At 53.4% G+C, this 16,158-nt stretch overlaps 5 protein-coding genes across 5 annotated transcripts; 1 reads left to right on the top strand and 4 right to left on the bottom strand.

Annotated features, from left to right (window-relative positions):
• Positions 1-593: 593 nt before the first annotated feature.
• Positions 594-1,480, bottom strand: VDAG_03607 (uncharacterized protein; the record flags this gene model as incomplete). Its single annotated transcript, XM_009653691.1, has 2 exons — positions 594-1,036; positions 1,117-1,480. 2 exons carry the CDS (start codon positions 1,478-1,480, stop codon positions 594-596), a joined length of 807 nt encoding a protein of 268 aa, XP_009651986.1.
• Positions 1,481-1,857: 377 nt separating this feature from the next.
• VDAG_03606 (uncharacterized protein) lies at positions 1,858-3,379 on the bottom strand (the record flags this gene model as incomplete). The annotated part of the gene is made up of 4 exons (XM_009653690.1): positions 1,858-1,914; positions 1,979-2,071; positions 2,129-2,446; positions 2,501-3,379. 4 exons carry the CDS (start codon positions 3,377-3,379, stop codon positions 1,858-1,860), a joined length of 1,347 nt encoding a protein of 448 aa, XP_009651985.1.
• Positions 3,380-5,152: 1,773 nt separating this feature from the next.
• VDAG_03605 (uncharacterized protein) lies at positions 5,153-8,376 on the bottom strand (the record flags this gene model as incomplete). Its single annotated transcript, XM_009653689.1, has 4 exons — positions 5,153-5,570; positions 5,815-5,880; positions 6,325-7,501; positions 8,328-8,376. The coding sequence occupies 4 exons, from the start codon at positions 8,374-8,376 to the stop codon at positions 5,153-5,155; spliced, it is 1,710 nt and encodes a 569-aa protein (XP_009651984.1).
• A 382-nt stretch (positions 8,377-8,758) lies between these two features.
• Positions 8,759-13,058, top strand: VDAG_03604 (ABC transporter CDR4; the record flags this gene model as incomplete). The annotated part of the gene is made up of 7 exons (XM_009653688.1): positions 8,759-9,267; positions 9,382-10,853; positions 10,903-11,877; positions 11,935-12,374; positions 12,524-12,739; positions 12,800-12,974; positions 13,045-13,058. The coding sequence occupies 7 exons, from the start codon at positions 8,759-8,761 to the stop codon at positions 13,056-13,058; spliced, it is 3,801 nt and encodes a 1,266-aa protein (XP_009651983.1).
• A 107-nt stretch (positions 13,059-13,165) lies between these two features.
• VDAG_03603 (TPR domain-containing protein) lies at positions 13,166-15,576 on the bottom strand (the record flags this gene model as incomplete). The annotated part of the gene is made up of 3 exons (XM_009653687.1): positions 13,166-14,684; positions 14,806-15,155; positions 15,211-15,576. 3 exons carry the CDS (start codon positions 15,574-15,576, stop codon positions 13,166-13,168), a joined length of 2,235 nt encoding a protein of 744 aa, XP_009651982.1.
• Between the last annotated feature and the right edge of the window lie 582 nt (positions 15,577-16,158).

Genomic DNA, 16,158 nt, shown 5'->3' with positions numbered 1-16,158 from the left:
GGTACTCTTGGTACAGGTACTCTTGGTACAGATACTCTTGGTACCTCGTGGTACCTGCTGGCAGTGCCCACCGAGCGGTACCTACTACCTGTACCCACTGCTGCTCATGCGACTGATTATGCTGTCGAGACCTGCTGAGTCAGCGACCCGGCGACCAGACTGCCGGTCTGCGCGTGCGTCTGGGGAACGATCCCCTGTGCCACAGGGGGTCGCCCGCTCAATGCAGCGCCAGGCCAATGCACGTTTTTCTTCTCGCTGTTGGTCCTGGTCATTGGCAGGGGAGCACAGGTAATGGACGGTAATGGATATCTGGACAAAAAGTAGGAATAAAGTCACTCATACAGTCCGACCCCTCCAGCTGTCATTATCATGTATTCGGCCCAAACCAGAGGCTTATCGGTAACTTCACGAGAGACCACGACAAAGCGGTAATCCACAAATCATGTTCAACAATCACCTCTCCATGACACCAGCGTCATTCGTCGTACCATTTCATCGAGAGATGAACTGGGTATTCACCTCAAAAAGCGACAGACAAACTCGCGCGAAATCAGACCGCTCTAACAACACGACGCCCTACTGCCCAACCCATCTCACGCACTCGCCCTACCAAACTTGACATTATCAGACGATCGCACACTCCAGACCTTCCTGCCCGTCGCCTTACGACGCGCCGCAATCCACGTGAGCGCCACGACCAGCGGCAAGCCGATCCCGACACCGACGCCGACACCGATCCCCCACCTCTTCTGGCTCGCGCCAAGGTCCCGCGCAGACGCCCGTCGCCTGTCCGCGAGCAGACCCTTGAGCTCCGCATCCGCTAGCAGAAAGTTGTGCGAGAAGTCGGCCGGCCCATCCAATGACGCGCCCGGCTGCGAGATGGTGATGACGTTCCGCCAGGTGCGGGCCATGAGCCACGCCGCCTCGATCGTCACGTTGGGCATGCGGTTCGCCTGGTACTCGTCTAGTATCGTCTGCGGCGTGAAGCGGTATGTGCCCGACATTCTCTTGTTGGCTGTCAGGTCTTGCGCCGGCCCTGCGTCAGTTTTCTTGGTCTTTCTCCCTGGACCACCGCTCACGCCACTGGAGCCAAAGGCAGGGGGGAAGAATACTCACTGGTTTCGTAGATGGTGCGCAAGCTTTGATCATCCTCCTTCTCCGGCATCTGGTCCGGCAAGCCGCTGAGCCAACGGATCGTCACGGGAAGCGACCCGTTGGCATGCCGCCAGGCAATTTCATACCCAGGCTCGGAGTCTAAGAGGGCCGTTCTGCCGCCGCCGTCGCCTACCCACAACGAGCTGGCGCCCTGCGGCCAGTGGCAATCATCGCCAGAGGGCCTGAAGGCATCGTCTCTGCACCATTTGAACGACGACAGGCAGATACCGTCGCTAGCGCATTGCGAGTCGAATGCCGGATCGTATGCTGCCGCTGCCAAACCCAATAGGGTGAAGAAGGACACAATGTTTCGGATGAACTGCATATTGAGGAGTTGCTCCTAGGTTGGGAAAGGGTAATTCTGTCGATGGGGCTCATAAGCTCAAGATGGCCGCGCTGGATTCGGATGCACCATGTATACACCGAGAAGAGAGGCCGCCGCGCCCTTATGATGCAATGCTCTGCGTCATGTAGAAAATTGTGCCCGGATCCGAACGCTGTGCCATTCGGCCAGGCGCCGACCTCCTGATTGGCAGTCAATCGAGAGGAATCTTGGCTTCCAGGCGAAGCCTTCCCACGCGTTGATCTCGTGGTGTGCCTGTAGCAAGCGTCCATGGTAGGGCTGCCAACGAATGCCGTTGATTGGTTGAGATAGGGTTGATGCGACCATAAGCAGCATGTATTGAATCGAATTGCCTGCAATCACTGGAAGGACAGACCGGTGCCCAGCTCCTTGCGGCCGTCGAGCGACCCTGTCAGCTACACAAATGTAACCAGCCTGATGTCTGAATTGTAATTCGTATAATGGATCCATTCGCGGAACAAATGCCCCGCGCGGCGTCAGTGTATCGCGTGCTTGAAAAGCGAGCGTATCGGGGACATCCTTGTTGTTTTGTCGTGACACGGCCTCTGATCGCTACATCCTGGAGCTGGGAACCCCCACGTCTGGCAGATTCCAAAGCCTGTCGTAAACCTGGAATTGCGAGAACAGGTCGTCGAGCAGAATCTGCTCGTCGTTGGACGCCGATGGCTGGGAGAAGAACGGCGGATCAACTTGGCTGACCAGTCGTGTTTGCTCGTCTGGCCAGGGCTGCACAAACTTTGTCGTGACATGGAGCGTAGATCTCGGATCATCAGCGGCAGACGTCGCTGCCAAGGGCGACGAGCCATCGCCTGCGCCGTAAGAGGGAGGCGACACGAGAATGTCCCAGAAATACCCTTGGTCAAATGTGATGGTGGAACTATCGGGTCGGCTCTCGGCAGCCGAGTGAAGCTGGCGGAGAATGTTCAACTAAGGCCATGTCAGTCGCCCATCGGACGACGCCGCGCTTGGACGCTGCCTCACCTTGTGGCGTATATGCGGCCATTTGACGGAGAGGCGTTCTAGGAATCGTTCGCAGAGGTACAGGCCTTCGCGAGCCTTGGAGGCCATCTGTTGATCCTGGGAAAACTGGAACAGGCAGGGGATGATTGCCGTGGCTGCGACCTGATGCCCCATCAGGGGGTCGTTTATCTCCAGTCCCATCTCCTCAAAGGTCTGTAGTAAACGGATCACCCATCCGGTATGAAAAAGTGACTGGTCAATGATATGCTGCATGAAAAGCTTCGGTTGGGCCCTGCACTCGCGGCCTCGCAAGGCCACTAGGTGGAGGAAAGGATGATTGAGAACCGTGAGGGCTGCGTGGGACGTGAGCTGCATGATCGTCCACGGCGACCAGTATTCTCCGTAGGAATGAAGCTCGGACGGAGAGCGTTGCTTGACTAGTATGTTCTCGAACCGGTGGGGAGGCGCGAGATCCAGCTCAAACTGGTGCAGCTGGACCTGGATCTGGGAGTACGTCGAGTTGGAGGACCACGGAACTTCCGTCTTCCCTTTGCGAATGCTGCTCAAGTATGCACAGATATCTCCCCAGATGGAAATGATCTGGACGCTCGACGACACGATGCCTGCTTTGGGGTCCTGGGTCTGTTGGTGGCCGATCTGGACCGCCTCGAACGCCGGCTCAGAGACACCTGGTAGCAGGCAAGGATTTGAGGGTAAAGCCGGGGCGTCATCTTGGCTACTGAGCACAGTATATGTTGGGGAGAAAGCCTTTTCGAGGATGAACACGCTCCAGTAACATAGGGCATCAACGTCAGCATCCTCGGTGTCGGAGGCTGCCGGCGATGCTTGTCGAATCAATACGCGCAGCGTCTTCAATCGTGAAGCGGTTCCAATAGACATCTCAGCTCGCGTTGAATTTCTGTCTGCGCTACTAGATCAGCCCCAATCGCTGACATCGTGTTAAGCGGGAATCTTACTCATAATGTCGCAAAGTACTAAGATGCAGAGAGATTGGACAACTTCTGGGTCTGCTTTGCCTTCTGAAGCTAGCTTAGTCACGCATCCTTGTGCTGAAATCATATAAAATTCGGACGCCACTGCTTCATTCCCGTTGTAAAAGGGGTTGTCTAAGTAACGAAGACATAAGGCGAAAAGGCTCCATCGAAGGAACTCAGGGAAGCCTGAAATTCTCTTGCGAAGCTCCCGAGGCTTAAAAAGTGGTAACGGCTGGAAGTAAATCTTGGTTTCGTAGATACCGAGAACGCAGTCGATCACTTCAGCAGGCGGATTCGGGTTCGCTGGAGACCTGCAGGAGTCGGATTCAGCTCGCAACCTCACCAGGGTCGGTGGTTCACTGGGTCTACAGGTACCCACCATACATGATTCTGAGATATCGGGCTCGAGGCAAAGTTGGGAGACGGAGAAACTATGACGGACCCGCTGGCTGAGGAGTTGCGCCTCAAGTCGCGGTCAGGCGAGGACCTGGAGCTTTGGAGTGTTTTGCCGTCGTCGCCCAGGTTGGTGAGTGATCTAATGTGGAGGCATCAGCTTGAGCATTGAAAACATTCGCGACTAAGAAGAGACCGAACTGTAGGATGTCATAGATCTGGCCAACTTTAGACTCCAGATTTCTGACCCTTTTTATCGATGAACTGTTTAGTTGCGAATGTTCGCTGCGACAGCTCTAATCATCGCAAGGGACCAGGGGAGGACAGTACTCGGATGATTTTGTGACCCGGCCTGCATCTACATCCACAATTCTCTGGTGTCTGGGCAGGTAGTTGCATGGTTGCTTGAGCCTGATACAGAAAGAACAAGCAGGCTTTTCTGCGGGACACTTCGTCTTCTTCCGCCTATTTGGTGTGTAAGTGCGTAAGTGACGTTCTAGTGGGACTTGCTATAGCAAGAAGATTTAAGACGAGAGTGTTTTACCTGCAAGGCTCACAGGCCTGCCGTGTCTTTGGATCTCCCGAGGCGATGTGGGAAGCCATGTTGGGCAGCCGGGGTCGAGGCGTTTTCGAACAGAGGTGTATACCGCGTCGCCGCGCCCGGGGCTATGGGGACGGTGGGAGGATTATGGGGGCCTTGTCTTGGGCCGGGAAACTGGGCACGTGAGCGGATTCCGTCCCCAGTGTTCTATCAGTACCTACCAGGTACCTACACACCTACCTAGACACCTAAGGTAGGCAAGCTAGGTAGCTCAGGTACCTTATCTCAGGTAAGGTCGCCAAAATGAACACAGTCACTTGAGCGGAATCCGAGCATTTCTCTTGTCCGGACCATAGGTACCTACCAGGTACCTACAATCATGCGTGGCTGGAACATCTATCGACGCTGACAATGTCTTACAAGATGCAGTCCGAGGGGATTTGAACATGACCATAAGTCATGAGATACAATTTGTACTGTGCCACCCATTGCAAATGGCCGAAGTCTCGCACAACCACAAAGGACAACACACTGAGCTGCTGTCACAGGAGTCTTCCGCCGAATGAAGGACGGCAACTGTTGATGGGGGTCCCTAATTGAGTAGAATAATTGGTCCGGTTCGCTTACTGCATGACGTCGGCCCTCCTTATACGTAGCCCCGCGAAACAGTTGCCCCCTTTCGCCGAAACTCACTCGTCAGGCAACATGCTGACCTGCTGCATGGCTTAGGTATTGCGAGGACACTTAGCTTGGGTTGCCTGTTGGGTTGCCCTCACTGCTTGGGCCGAAGAAATGGAGAAGATCTGTGGTCATGACATCAAAATCGAATTCGTGCATGTTCTGTTCCCCGGATAGCGTCGGATTGCCGCCAGTGGCGTGGCTTTGATCCCAGAGATCAGTCAAGTGGATGTGTTGGTCGGTGGAATTGGCGTCGTGAGTATGCGGCAAACAAGGGAATTGGGAAGTCAGATTTCCTGCCATCCCCGGCGTTGAGGCAGCCGGGCTGTTCTGGTGCGCAATGGCCTTCTCAACAGCTTTTAATATCTGCTGAAGGGAGTCCTGCGCCAGCGTCGCAGGTGCATCTTGAACCATGAGGCCGAGACAATCGAGGGCGCTCTGTACATACTCGAGGTGGTGAGGATGCTTTGACGGGGACCACAGACTGTCATGCAATAGCACAGCGCAGTTGCACTCCAGGAAGTAGGCGGTGTACCTCATGGCCTTTCCACTCATGGTCAGCCATCCACTGCAATGCGAAGAACCTCAACTCGTGAGTCTCACCCTGCAGACGTGCTCTTCGGCAGAGTTGCGGATCACGCTTCCAATGTAAACGATCGAATCTTGTGCTGCGTCAACAGCATGTCTGCACGCCTGTCGTAACCACATGCCTTCGGCCTGGCGCTTACTGGCACTCATTGCGGCGCTGGCGACAAGAAACGGCCGAAACGTGTGCAAGATCGCGTGGTAATAGACTGGATGTTCCCTTAGCATCTGCTTGTGTTTTCAACACGGGGGCTGTGGGGGGACGCTCAGGGCGTTGGATGACATGAACGTACGGGAATGAATCTGAAGCAGCTCAGGCTCTCTCAAGGTTTGTGAGCCACATGGACTGTTCGACGGTCCTATGCTGAGCCGATCCGCAAACTGCTTCAGCTCACCATGAATCCTTTCCGCTACTCGGTAGAGCTGATGGAGCGATTCGCATCGCCGCCCATAGATATGCTCCGTTCCATTCTCAATAATGTGCGCTAGCTGACACAGCGCAACGATGACTGGCTGGTGCTCAGGAAACGGGCACGATATGTCTACAATGCTCATTGCCGTTTTCCTCCCAAGCGTAAGTGCCGTCCAGCTACGGTGGCAATGGCTTTAGTAATGATCCGTCACCCAGTGGCTGGATGAGATTCTTCGCTTACGTTTCATGAAAATACAGACACCAAATGGTGGCTATGCGCTCCTGAACGCTCTCAGCCTTCATTGACGGTGCAGTGATGTGTCGATGCAGACCCATGGAAAAAGCGTTTCGGCATGCTGTTCCGAGGTGGATGTAGGCCGAATTTGGCCGAGCCATATTGATCTGATATCCGGAGAGCAGGACCGAGAACTGTATCATGGAAAGAGTGACAGCTTCGTCAAAGAAGACGGCCTCACGCTTGGCCAGCGCGTAAAGATACTCGGCCTGTTCCGTGTGCGGTGAGCTGAGAGCACCTAGTGCCAGAACCGCCAAGGCAATCGCTGTTTTCTGGGGTGGGAAGTCGGGCTTAGGATCAATGGCATGTAATTGCCGAGAAATCCCGTTGATCTCGGCACTTGTCAAGAAAGGGTAGATATGGAGATGAGAAGTCTTGAAGGTGTCCAAAAAATGGTCCAATTGATCCAATGGAATATGCCGCGTCAGGTCGGAGAACGAGGGCAAAGAGGCATTTGGTTTCACGCGTTGAGGTGCTCCAAAGAATATCGACCGTTGCATGAACAAGTCGAGCCCCGGACCTCCTTCCTCGACGTCGCCGCCCCGGCGGAGACTACGCGCAGTCTTAAACAAGATTCCCCTGTGAAGCTGTTGCAAGAAGGCGAAATTGGAGGATGGCCCATAGAACAGCTGAGAGCTATCAGTAGACTGGGGCGCCTCATGAGTCGCGACAATGCTGGCATAAGGATAAAGATCGTGGTCGCCAGATGCTTGGCCGTCTTCTGTAAGCCTAGTGTGATCATGGTCTTGATATCGCTCGTCAGACAGCTGACGAGCTGTTTCTTCTGGCCGAGAAGATGGTGCCGGATATCTTTCCGACGCCCTGGCACCGAGGTCCGCAGTTGCTGCTGTCGCCAGGTTCGACTCGGTCTGCCTCCGCGCCCTCGACCGTCTGATCCGGGTTCTATCTCTGTAGGTGCATTGGGAGGGATTCTTTTGGCAGCCGATCTGCGAACATGGTTGTACCCCATCACATTTGACCTTACGGCGCCGACAGGGCTCGCAAGCTTTGCCTGTTTTTGTGGTTCCCTGCTGAGGGTCGTCTTCCTCGATCTCATGCGCGACAGGCGACATGGCCGCTGGATATATTTCGCGACTCGGTCTTTCAGTATGCGCCAGTGGATCTGTTGACAGAATTTGTTGCATATGCTCCGAAGTGTTGCACAGGACTCAGAGAACAACGCAGAGAGAGAAAGAGTGCCGAGGGTCCATAAATCCGAGTTCGGCTGCTATGACTCGCGTTGCCGAGATGACTGTCATTGCCCAGCTCACTGTACTCCCCCCGTAAACCCGTAAATCCGACTCGTGACGCGACGACCCAGTTCAGTGGTGGCAGCAAGAGAAATCCTCCTCAAAGTGCAACAAAAGTACTTCAGGCCCCGAGATTCGGGATCTTTTTTGAAGAAGATGAGTTATCGGATCCACTAGCCTCTGGCGGATTCTCCAGAAGCCCTCTTAAAGACCCAGGACTTTCCTGGTGCATGTTTTCCGAGGAGCCATGTTCTTGTACGGATCTCATTTTCGGCGCGGCCCACGGACCATCAGCGATGTCCAACATGCACGATAGCACGTCGAAACGCCTGACTGTCACCTTCCGCGGTGTGGATATAGTGGTCCATGGCCTTGGTGAGGATTTCGGCTCAACCTGTGCGTCGGTAATCAGCGACTTGATTCCTTTCAAAAATGGCTCAACATCGCAACGAGTTAGTGTCCTGTCCCAATGATATATTTCGAGAACCTAACATGACCATGTAGACCATACTGCATCAAGTCTCGGGCCAGGTCCGGCCAGGGGAGATGGTGAGGTTACTTTGATGCCCCTGGTCCGTACACTACGCTGACTGTTGTGAAAGCTTCTTGTACTTGGACGGCCTGGGTCTGGTTGCACCTCCTTATTAAAAGTCATTTCAAACAGCCGGGAAGAGTTTCATGCTGTCAATGGCGACGTACGATATGGCGACATTGACGCAAAGCACGCAAAGCGTTTCCGCCAGTACATGGTGATGAATACCGAAGGTGTGTTTGATACTTGCAGCATCAAAAAAAGCCTTGATGGAAGGTGTCGCGGAGGCTGACCCTCTTATAGATGATCTTCATTTCCCGACTCTGAAGGTAGCGGAGACAATTGACTTTGCTGCATCGACAAAAGCAACCAAAGCCAAATTTCAAACCTCTGAAATGGCGACAACGTCGATAGACAAAGGTGTCAAATCAACCTTGGAGACTCTCGGTATTGCCCATACAAGTGACACTGTCGTCGGCAATGAATTCATCCGAGGAGTTTCGGGCGGTGAGCGGAAACGAGTATCAATTGCAGAAGTCATGGAAACAGGAGTACGTCCTTCGCCCAAACTCATAGCAGGCACATTTGGGCTAACACCATGATAAAGGCCCCTTTGCAATGCTGGGATAACTCGACCAGGGGCCTCGACGCAAGTAATGCGCTTGACTTTGTCAAGGCTTTGCGCCGCGCCGCCAATGAGCAGCAAAAGTCCATTGTGGCCACTCTGTATCAAGCTGGAAACAGCATCTACTCTCAGTTCGACAAAGTCCTCCTCTTAGCCGAGGGCCGTCAGATCTATTATGGGTCCACGAGAGACGCAAGAAAATATTTCGAAGACATGGGCTTCTTGAGCCCACCTGGAGCTAACACCGCCGACTTTCTTACTTCTGTTGTTGTCGAAACAGAAAGGTTGATCCGATCTGGGTTTGAGGATAGTGTACCTCAATCCGCTCCCGAATTTGAGACCCGTTATCGAAATTCCGCCATGTATCGCCAAATGATGGAAGACATTGATCTTGTTTCGAAGGAATCATTGAGCGAGGAAATCAGGACTCTCAACAGCGTTTGCAGACTTGAAAAGACACGCACAATCGAAGCCCTGTCGAGGTATTCAAGCCCCTATCACGTCTCTTTTCTGCGACAAGTCGGGGCTTGCACGAAGCGGTAATGCCCCGAATATCTCTGGGGAAACTTTGAGGGGCGTGAACTAACGCCTCGCAGGCAGTTCCGGATCATATGGGGAGACCGCTGGTCCAACTGCCTTCAAATTGCGTCGTCATTCTGTTTCGCCCTGGTCACAGGAAGCTTGTTCTATAACTTGTCAGACACCAGCGACTCCGTCTTCATGAAGCCCGGCGCGTTGTTCTATCCCATTCTTCTCTTCGCGATGAACAAATTGTCCGAGACGACAGTGTCATTCACAGGTCGACCTATCATTGCGCGCCACAAGCGACTTGCATTTCATCGGCCTGCTGCTCACGCCATGGCTTGTGTTATAACCGACATACCGCTTGTCGTGGCCTTGTTTACTCTATTTCATATTATCTTTTACTTCATGGTGGGCCTCCAACATGAAGCTGGCAAGTTTTTCACGAATTGGCTGATTTATGTCTTGGCGACGCTGTGCTTCACTTCACTCTTCAGGATGATCGGAGCTTGTTGTAGGCACTTTGGGTTCGCGTCGCAGATTAGCGGATGGGTTATCATGGCGATGATGGTTTACGGAGGTTGGTTTCCACCTGACGAAGTTTGCAGAGATTCGTTTGCGCTAAAAAGACAACCAGGATATCTCATTCCTGTTGCCAGCATTCACCCGTGGTTCCGCTGGATCTGGTACATCAACCCGGCGGCATACGCCTTCAATGCCGTTCTGGCTAGCGAAATGGGCACAATGACTTTGACATGTGTCGAGCCACAATACGTACCGTTTGGTAGCACGTATAACGAGAGCGCTTACAGAAGCTGCACTGTCGCAGGCTCTGCCCCTGCTTTGCAACTGATTGACGGCGAGTCCTTCCTCCAGGTGCAGTATCGCGCAATGGTGTCCGAGATCTGGCGCAATGTTGGGATCCTGGTTGCTTTCTGGTTTCTATTTGCCCTCTTAACCGCGTTGGCTTCCGAACTCAACATCCACAGGGATACCGGCTCTAGTATCTTATTTCACCGACGCAACCAGCGGAAGGAGATGTCTCGACTTCAGGACAGCGAAGAGGCTGCCAAACGCCAGCCTGCTACTTCCGACTCTGAATCAGAAAACAAGACATCGCATCTTGTACAAACTGTTTTCACATTCAAGGACATCAGCTACTATGTTCGTCACCAAGGCCGCGAAAAGCAGCTCCTAAAAGACGTGTCGGGATTCGTCAAACCGGGACAACTGGTGGCCCTCATGGGAAGCTCCGGCGCCGGGAAAACGACACTCATGGATGTGCTCGCGCAGCGCAAGGATGGTGGCAGGATCGAAGGTAGTATTATGGTCAACGGCAAGCCGCAAGGGATCAGCTTCCAGAGAACGACAGGATACTGTGAGCAGAATGATGTCCACGAACCCACCGCCACCGTCTTGGAGTCTTTGCTGTTTTCTGCTAGATTGCGACAAAGCTTTGGCACCCCGGACAGTGACAAGGTCCAACACGTTCAACACATCATGGACCTGCTCGAACTAACGTCTCTCAAGCACGCCCTTGTCGGCAGTAAGTTGAAATCCCTATTTTGAACTACAAGATCTGATCAGCTACATAGATCCTGGCTCTGGGTTATCAATCGAACAGAGAAAACGCCTGACACTGGCTACGGAGCTTGTTGCCAAACCCTCGCTACTGTTTTTGGATGAGCCGACATCTGGATTAGACGGACAGTCGGCCTACCAAATCTGTCGATTCATGCGAAGACTCGCAGCCTCTGGCCAAACCATCATTTGCACGATCCACCAACCCTCCGCCGCCTTATTTGAGGCTTTTGATGTGCTTCTTCTGCTCACAAAGGGGGGAAAGACGACTTATTTTGGTCCCACCGGAAAGAACTCCGACATAGTTCTGGATTACTTTTCTAGAAACGGCGCTCCATGTGATTTGGATGCAAACCCCGCTGAGCATATTGTTGATGTTGTACAAGGAAGGTTTGGACCTGAAATCGACTGGGCGCAGACCTGGATTGATTCGCAAGAGAGAATATCAGCGATGCAAGAACTGGAGCATCTGAACAAACCGGGTAACTTCCATATCAGCGGCACTCAGATTTCGGACGAGGACGAGAAAAACAATGACGACATCTTGGACTTCGCCGCGCCTCTATTCTATCAAGTTCGTCTGGTAACCAGGCGCCAAATGGTTGCACTCTGGCGGAATCCAGACTACGTCTGGAACAAAATTGGTTTGCACGTCAGCAACTCCCTCTTTGGCGGTTTCACATATTGGATGATTGGAGACGGCTTGTTCGATTTGCAGCTTCGGTTGATGGCCGTCTTCAACTTTGTCTTTGTCGCCCCTGGATGCATTAACCAGCTTCAACCACTGTTCCTCCGCAACAGAGACATCTTCGAGACCCGAGAAAAGAAGTCCAAAACTTATCACTGGTTTGCCTTCATTATGGCGCAGCTCATATCCGAGATACCCCTTCTCATCTTATGCGGAACCCTGTACTTTGCTTGCTGGTATTTCACCGCTGGGTTTCCCGTGGAAGCCAGCATTTCTGGCCAGGTATATCTTGAAATGATCCGTGAGTCTAGGAAACCTTCCATTTGATGCACACTGATAATTAATGTGATCTTTCCAGTTTACGAGTTCTTGTACACCTCAATCGCACAAGCAATTGCAGCTTACAGCCCGAACGAGTACTTTGCTGCTCTTGCAAATCCCCTGATAGTCGGAACCGCTCTGATCAACTTCTGTGGAGTAGTTGTGCCATATGCGCGCATACAAGCTTTCTGGCGCTACTGGCTGTACTACTTGAATCCCTTCACATATCTCATGGGTGCACTGCTCCAGCCCGTTATCTGGGATGTTGAAGTAGAGTGCAAGGCTTCCGAGCTGACTCACATCGATCTGCCCCAGAACACGACCTGTGGGGAGTACATGGATGAGTTCTTGGCCATCAATGCAGGATATGTTACCGATATCACCAATGAGACCAGCTGTGCATACTGTCCCTATAGCACAGGCGCAGACTATCTGCGGACCATGAACATCAACGGAAAATACTACGGATGGAGAGACGTAAGTTCAAAAGGCCGGAAGAGTAATGCATGTGACTAATCCTGTTGACCAGGTAGGTATTACGGCCTTATTTTGTATCAGCTCGTATGGCTTGGTGCTCCTGATGATGAAGCTCAGAACAAAGGCAACCAAGACTGCCAAGTAATGAGCACGAGGATCTTCCGGACGAGAACAAGTTTGATCAGCTGGACGGCGGTGAAGATGAGTTCTACAAGAATCAGATGGACTACTGGTACTGGATTGATGACGCTCAGTGCAGCGGACCGCGGCACACAGCGGATCAGCCAAACACCAAATTTTACAACCACGGAATCGGATCTCTACGTGGATTTGAAACGCTGGAGATACTATTATTGGACGTGAAGGTATTTCTCGGTGCACGAAGTGATGGGTGTGGTTCACTGTTCACTGAGCTTGCGTGGGAGCCGCCTGATCGTCTTGTCAATGCGCTACCTCCGAATCTGGTCACACTGACGCTTTACGACTATGCTAAGAGGAACAATCCCGCGGTTGACGCACTCGTCGTCCAGCTACTGAACACGAAGAGTGGAGACGAGCCCAGGTTGGAGGCCATCTATAGCTTTGATAAGGAGTTGCCTTGTAAAGATCGAGAAAGGACAGCGACCACGGCGAAGAAGATGAGACCCACGAGGCTGACAGTGACTGATAGCCAATTGTAAGTGAACAGAGCAATAGAATTTCTACAAACCTCAACCCGTTAAACGCCAGTGCAATATCCCATGTTGCTACTCAACCAGTCCTGATTTGTGCCCACGTTATGCTCCGAAGTCTCAGTTGAAAGACCGATATGTCTCCTCCGTCACAAAGCCCACCATACACTTGAGCGCAATCTTGGCCGCCGCCGTCGCCTGCCTCTGAAGGACCGTCTCCCCGAGCGCCCAGTACCCTTCAGCAAGCACCTTCAGCGCCTTGATCGTCTCAAACGTCACCACACCCGTCTGCGACTTGAAGACCCACAGCGTCGACTCGTCACCGCCAACCTCGCCGTCCATGTTCCTCAGCGGGTCGATGAACCCAAAGTTGCGCAGCACCTCCAACGCCCACCTAATGGCCTTCTTCCAGGCCTTCCTGGTGCGGTACACCTCCATGAACCACATGGAGGGCCAGATCATCATCATGCGAGGAAGCGTCCTGTAGATCTCTGGCTCAAAGAGGTTGTCGAGCCGTTTGTGAAGGCGTTCGATTTCTCGAATCATGGCATCGGACTGGTAGACGCGAGCGCTCATGTTCTTCTTGCGCAAATTCGCCTCCAGCTCGCGCAATGCGACGATGCGCTTCTCGTGCATCTCCTTAGGGCTCTTGCCTTCGCCGGCGCACATGTCACACGCGCACTTGAAGCCCCAACTCTTGCGGTACTGTTCAAGACGCTGGAGGTAGGCGGCCTTTGGGGGCAGGTAGATCTGCGTGATCTCGGTGCCGGCAGGAATGTCGACGACAGCAATGGAGATGAGCATGTCCCCAACAAAGGACCGGTTCGAGTTGGGCTGGCACGAGTGGTTGGAATAGGCGGAGTAGACCCAGAGGCCTCGGCTCATACCCTGCTTCCACATGTCCCAGTTGGCGTTGGCAGCCTGAGCGGATACGTGTGTTCCGCTGAAGCAGTTCTTGCGACGAATCGACTCCAGGAGGTAGACATCGACGACATGCTTGCCATCAATGACCTCGCTCTCGCGGCCGCTGCGCTTGTACGTTCCGCCGTAGAGGCCAAGCACCTTCTCGTGCACAGAGGGGTTGTCGTTGCAGCGCTCGACGAGCTGGGCGTAGGCAGCGGCGGCGTTGTGTTCGGGGTGAAACTCGTTGGGCACGCATGTCGACTTTTCCGCGTAGATAATCTCGCCTGCTTTAATGTCGCGTGTAGCGAAGAGGCCGCGACCGTGGTGTGGTGAATCGCGGACCTCAGTCTTCGTGATGTAACTTGCCTTGTCAAGGTGGATGTTTTTGGAGGTTACGGACTGAGCGATTGTCGCAAAGTCGTAGTTGCCGTTCTCAGACTCATCCACGCGCGCCAGGCATCTCTTGTACTCCTTCTCAATCTGAGGTGTTGGGGGCTTAATGGCAATGGACGCCTCAAAGTGCTGCTTACTGACATCGAAGAATGTGAGTTCGTAGGCTGCGCGCGCGGCGATGAAGTAGGACTTCCAGTCTGTGGGACCTCCAAGAGAGGCGAGGGCATCGGCCATGGCGCCGTCGTAACACTTTAGTGTGAGCTGAACACCGGCCCTCTTCAAGCACAAGTCGGATCTGAACTTCTCATCGTCCGCAGGGGCCAATTCGAGGGCTCTCGTGTAGCTGGCAGATGACGATTAGCACATGCGTGTACGAGTTTCTACCCAAAGTAAGGGGGACTCACTTTGCCATGGCCAAGGGATAATTCCTCGCCATATATGCCTTGTCGCCAGCTTCTCTCCACTGAGGCGCCTCTTTGAGCTCTTCACCAGTTCGGAAGACGTCTGGAATCAACTCATCGTCGGGCCCTTGGCGCAGAAGAATGGCGTCTGAAGGGTGATCGACGCAAATCATGAAATCATGGTTGCCGCTGAATTTGTAATATGGTTCCTTGATAAGCACAACAGAACCCTCTGGCACTGCATTGAGTATGCTGGAGTCTCCCTGGTTGTAGATTCCCAGCTTCTCAACGTTACCAAATTCGTCCTCCACGATAGTCACGACTCCGGCGCCTTGGTAAGGTTGTGTTATTGTCCTAACGATAAGTTTCTTCTCTTCGTGGTGATTCTCGACGAGCAACTCATTGAGCGGCATCTGTTGTGATGTTAAAAAAGAGCGCCAGTCACAGAGGCGTGTGTTCTGAACGTACAGTCTCGAGGTCCTTAATGGGTGTTGTTGATGGTGCGTATGAGAGGGCCAGAATGACCTTCTTTACCATCCTCGGCACATTTGTCTGTCCGACCATTGCGGCTTGGAATTTCTTCACGTGCTCATTGTGCGTGTTGACGAGCCACTCCTTGGTTGGGACATGAGGCGGGCGCTTTCCTGCGAGGGCATTCGCTCGCTGTAGAAACTCGAGAGAGACACTGGGATCGACGTCGACGAGAATCTCCTCGACACCAATCTGGAGATCAAAGTCGACCTTGATCGGTTTCTCGCCGTCCGCGTCACTGGTGTCGACGCCATCATCATGGATGGGAAGCTGGACCAGCGTTTCCGTCTGAGTTCCCGACATGTTGCTGGCGTAGGCACGTGTGTACCTCTCTCTGGCTTTGTCTGGTGTCTACTGAAGCGATAGTCTGGCAACGGTTGGTTTTGTTGGCTGCAAAGTTTGCTTCGGAAGCGATTGACAGTGAAGGAAGAAGAGCAAGTTGCGCTGGACAATGCAATGCCCCTTGCGACAAGATAAAGCTCGGATGAGCTCCGAGGAAAGGTGGCATCTTGATGCTTCGGACCATCGCAGCCTGGCAGCCGTCGGCCCAAAGAGGATAGCGCACCTTGAAGAACGAGGTGCATTCTGGCTAATGAACCAAATGTCACCAATTGCGGAGGGAAGACGGGGTGGGCTGAGCGTGGCTCTCCGCTGATAGCTTGGGTAGGTTTCGGAGAGCGAGCGTCCGGAATTTCAATGCGGGAAGTTCACAGGCCCATGTGATGCGTGGGATCAGCTTCCGGACCGCGTCCCACCGCGGGGAGACATGTCTTGGTGCGGAGGCAGCCAGGGATTCCCCAAAAGAAGGGGGCCGAGGCGCCTGTTCGGGGATTGGATGTGGGGTTGCATGGAGATTTGGAGTTTCGCAGAAGGGTCGGCGATGGC

Source organism: Verticillium dahliae, genomic scaffold (assembly GCF_000150675.1).
Source record: "Verticillium dahliae VdLs.17 supercont1.6 genomic scaffold, whole genome shotgun sequence".
In the NCBI taxonomy this organism is placed as follows: domain Eukaryota; kingdom Fungi; phylum Ascomycota; class Sordariomycetes; order Glomerellales; family Plectosphaerellaceae; genus Verticillium; species Verticillium dahliae.
The sequence above is the reverse complement of the archived record's forward strand: the minus strand, read 5'-3'. Positions and strand labels throughout refer to the sequence as shown.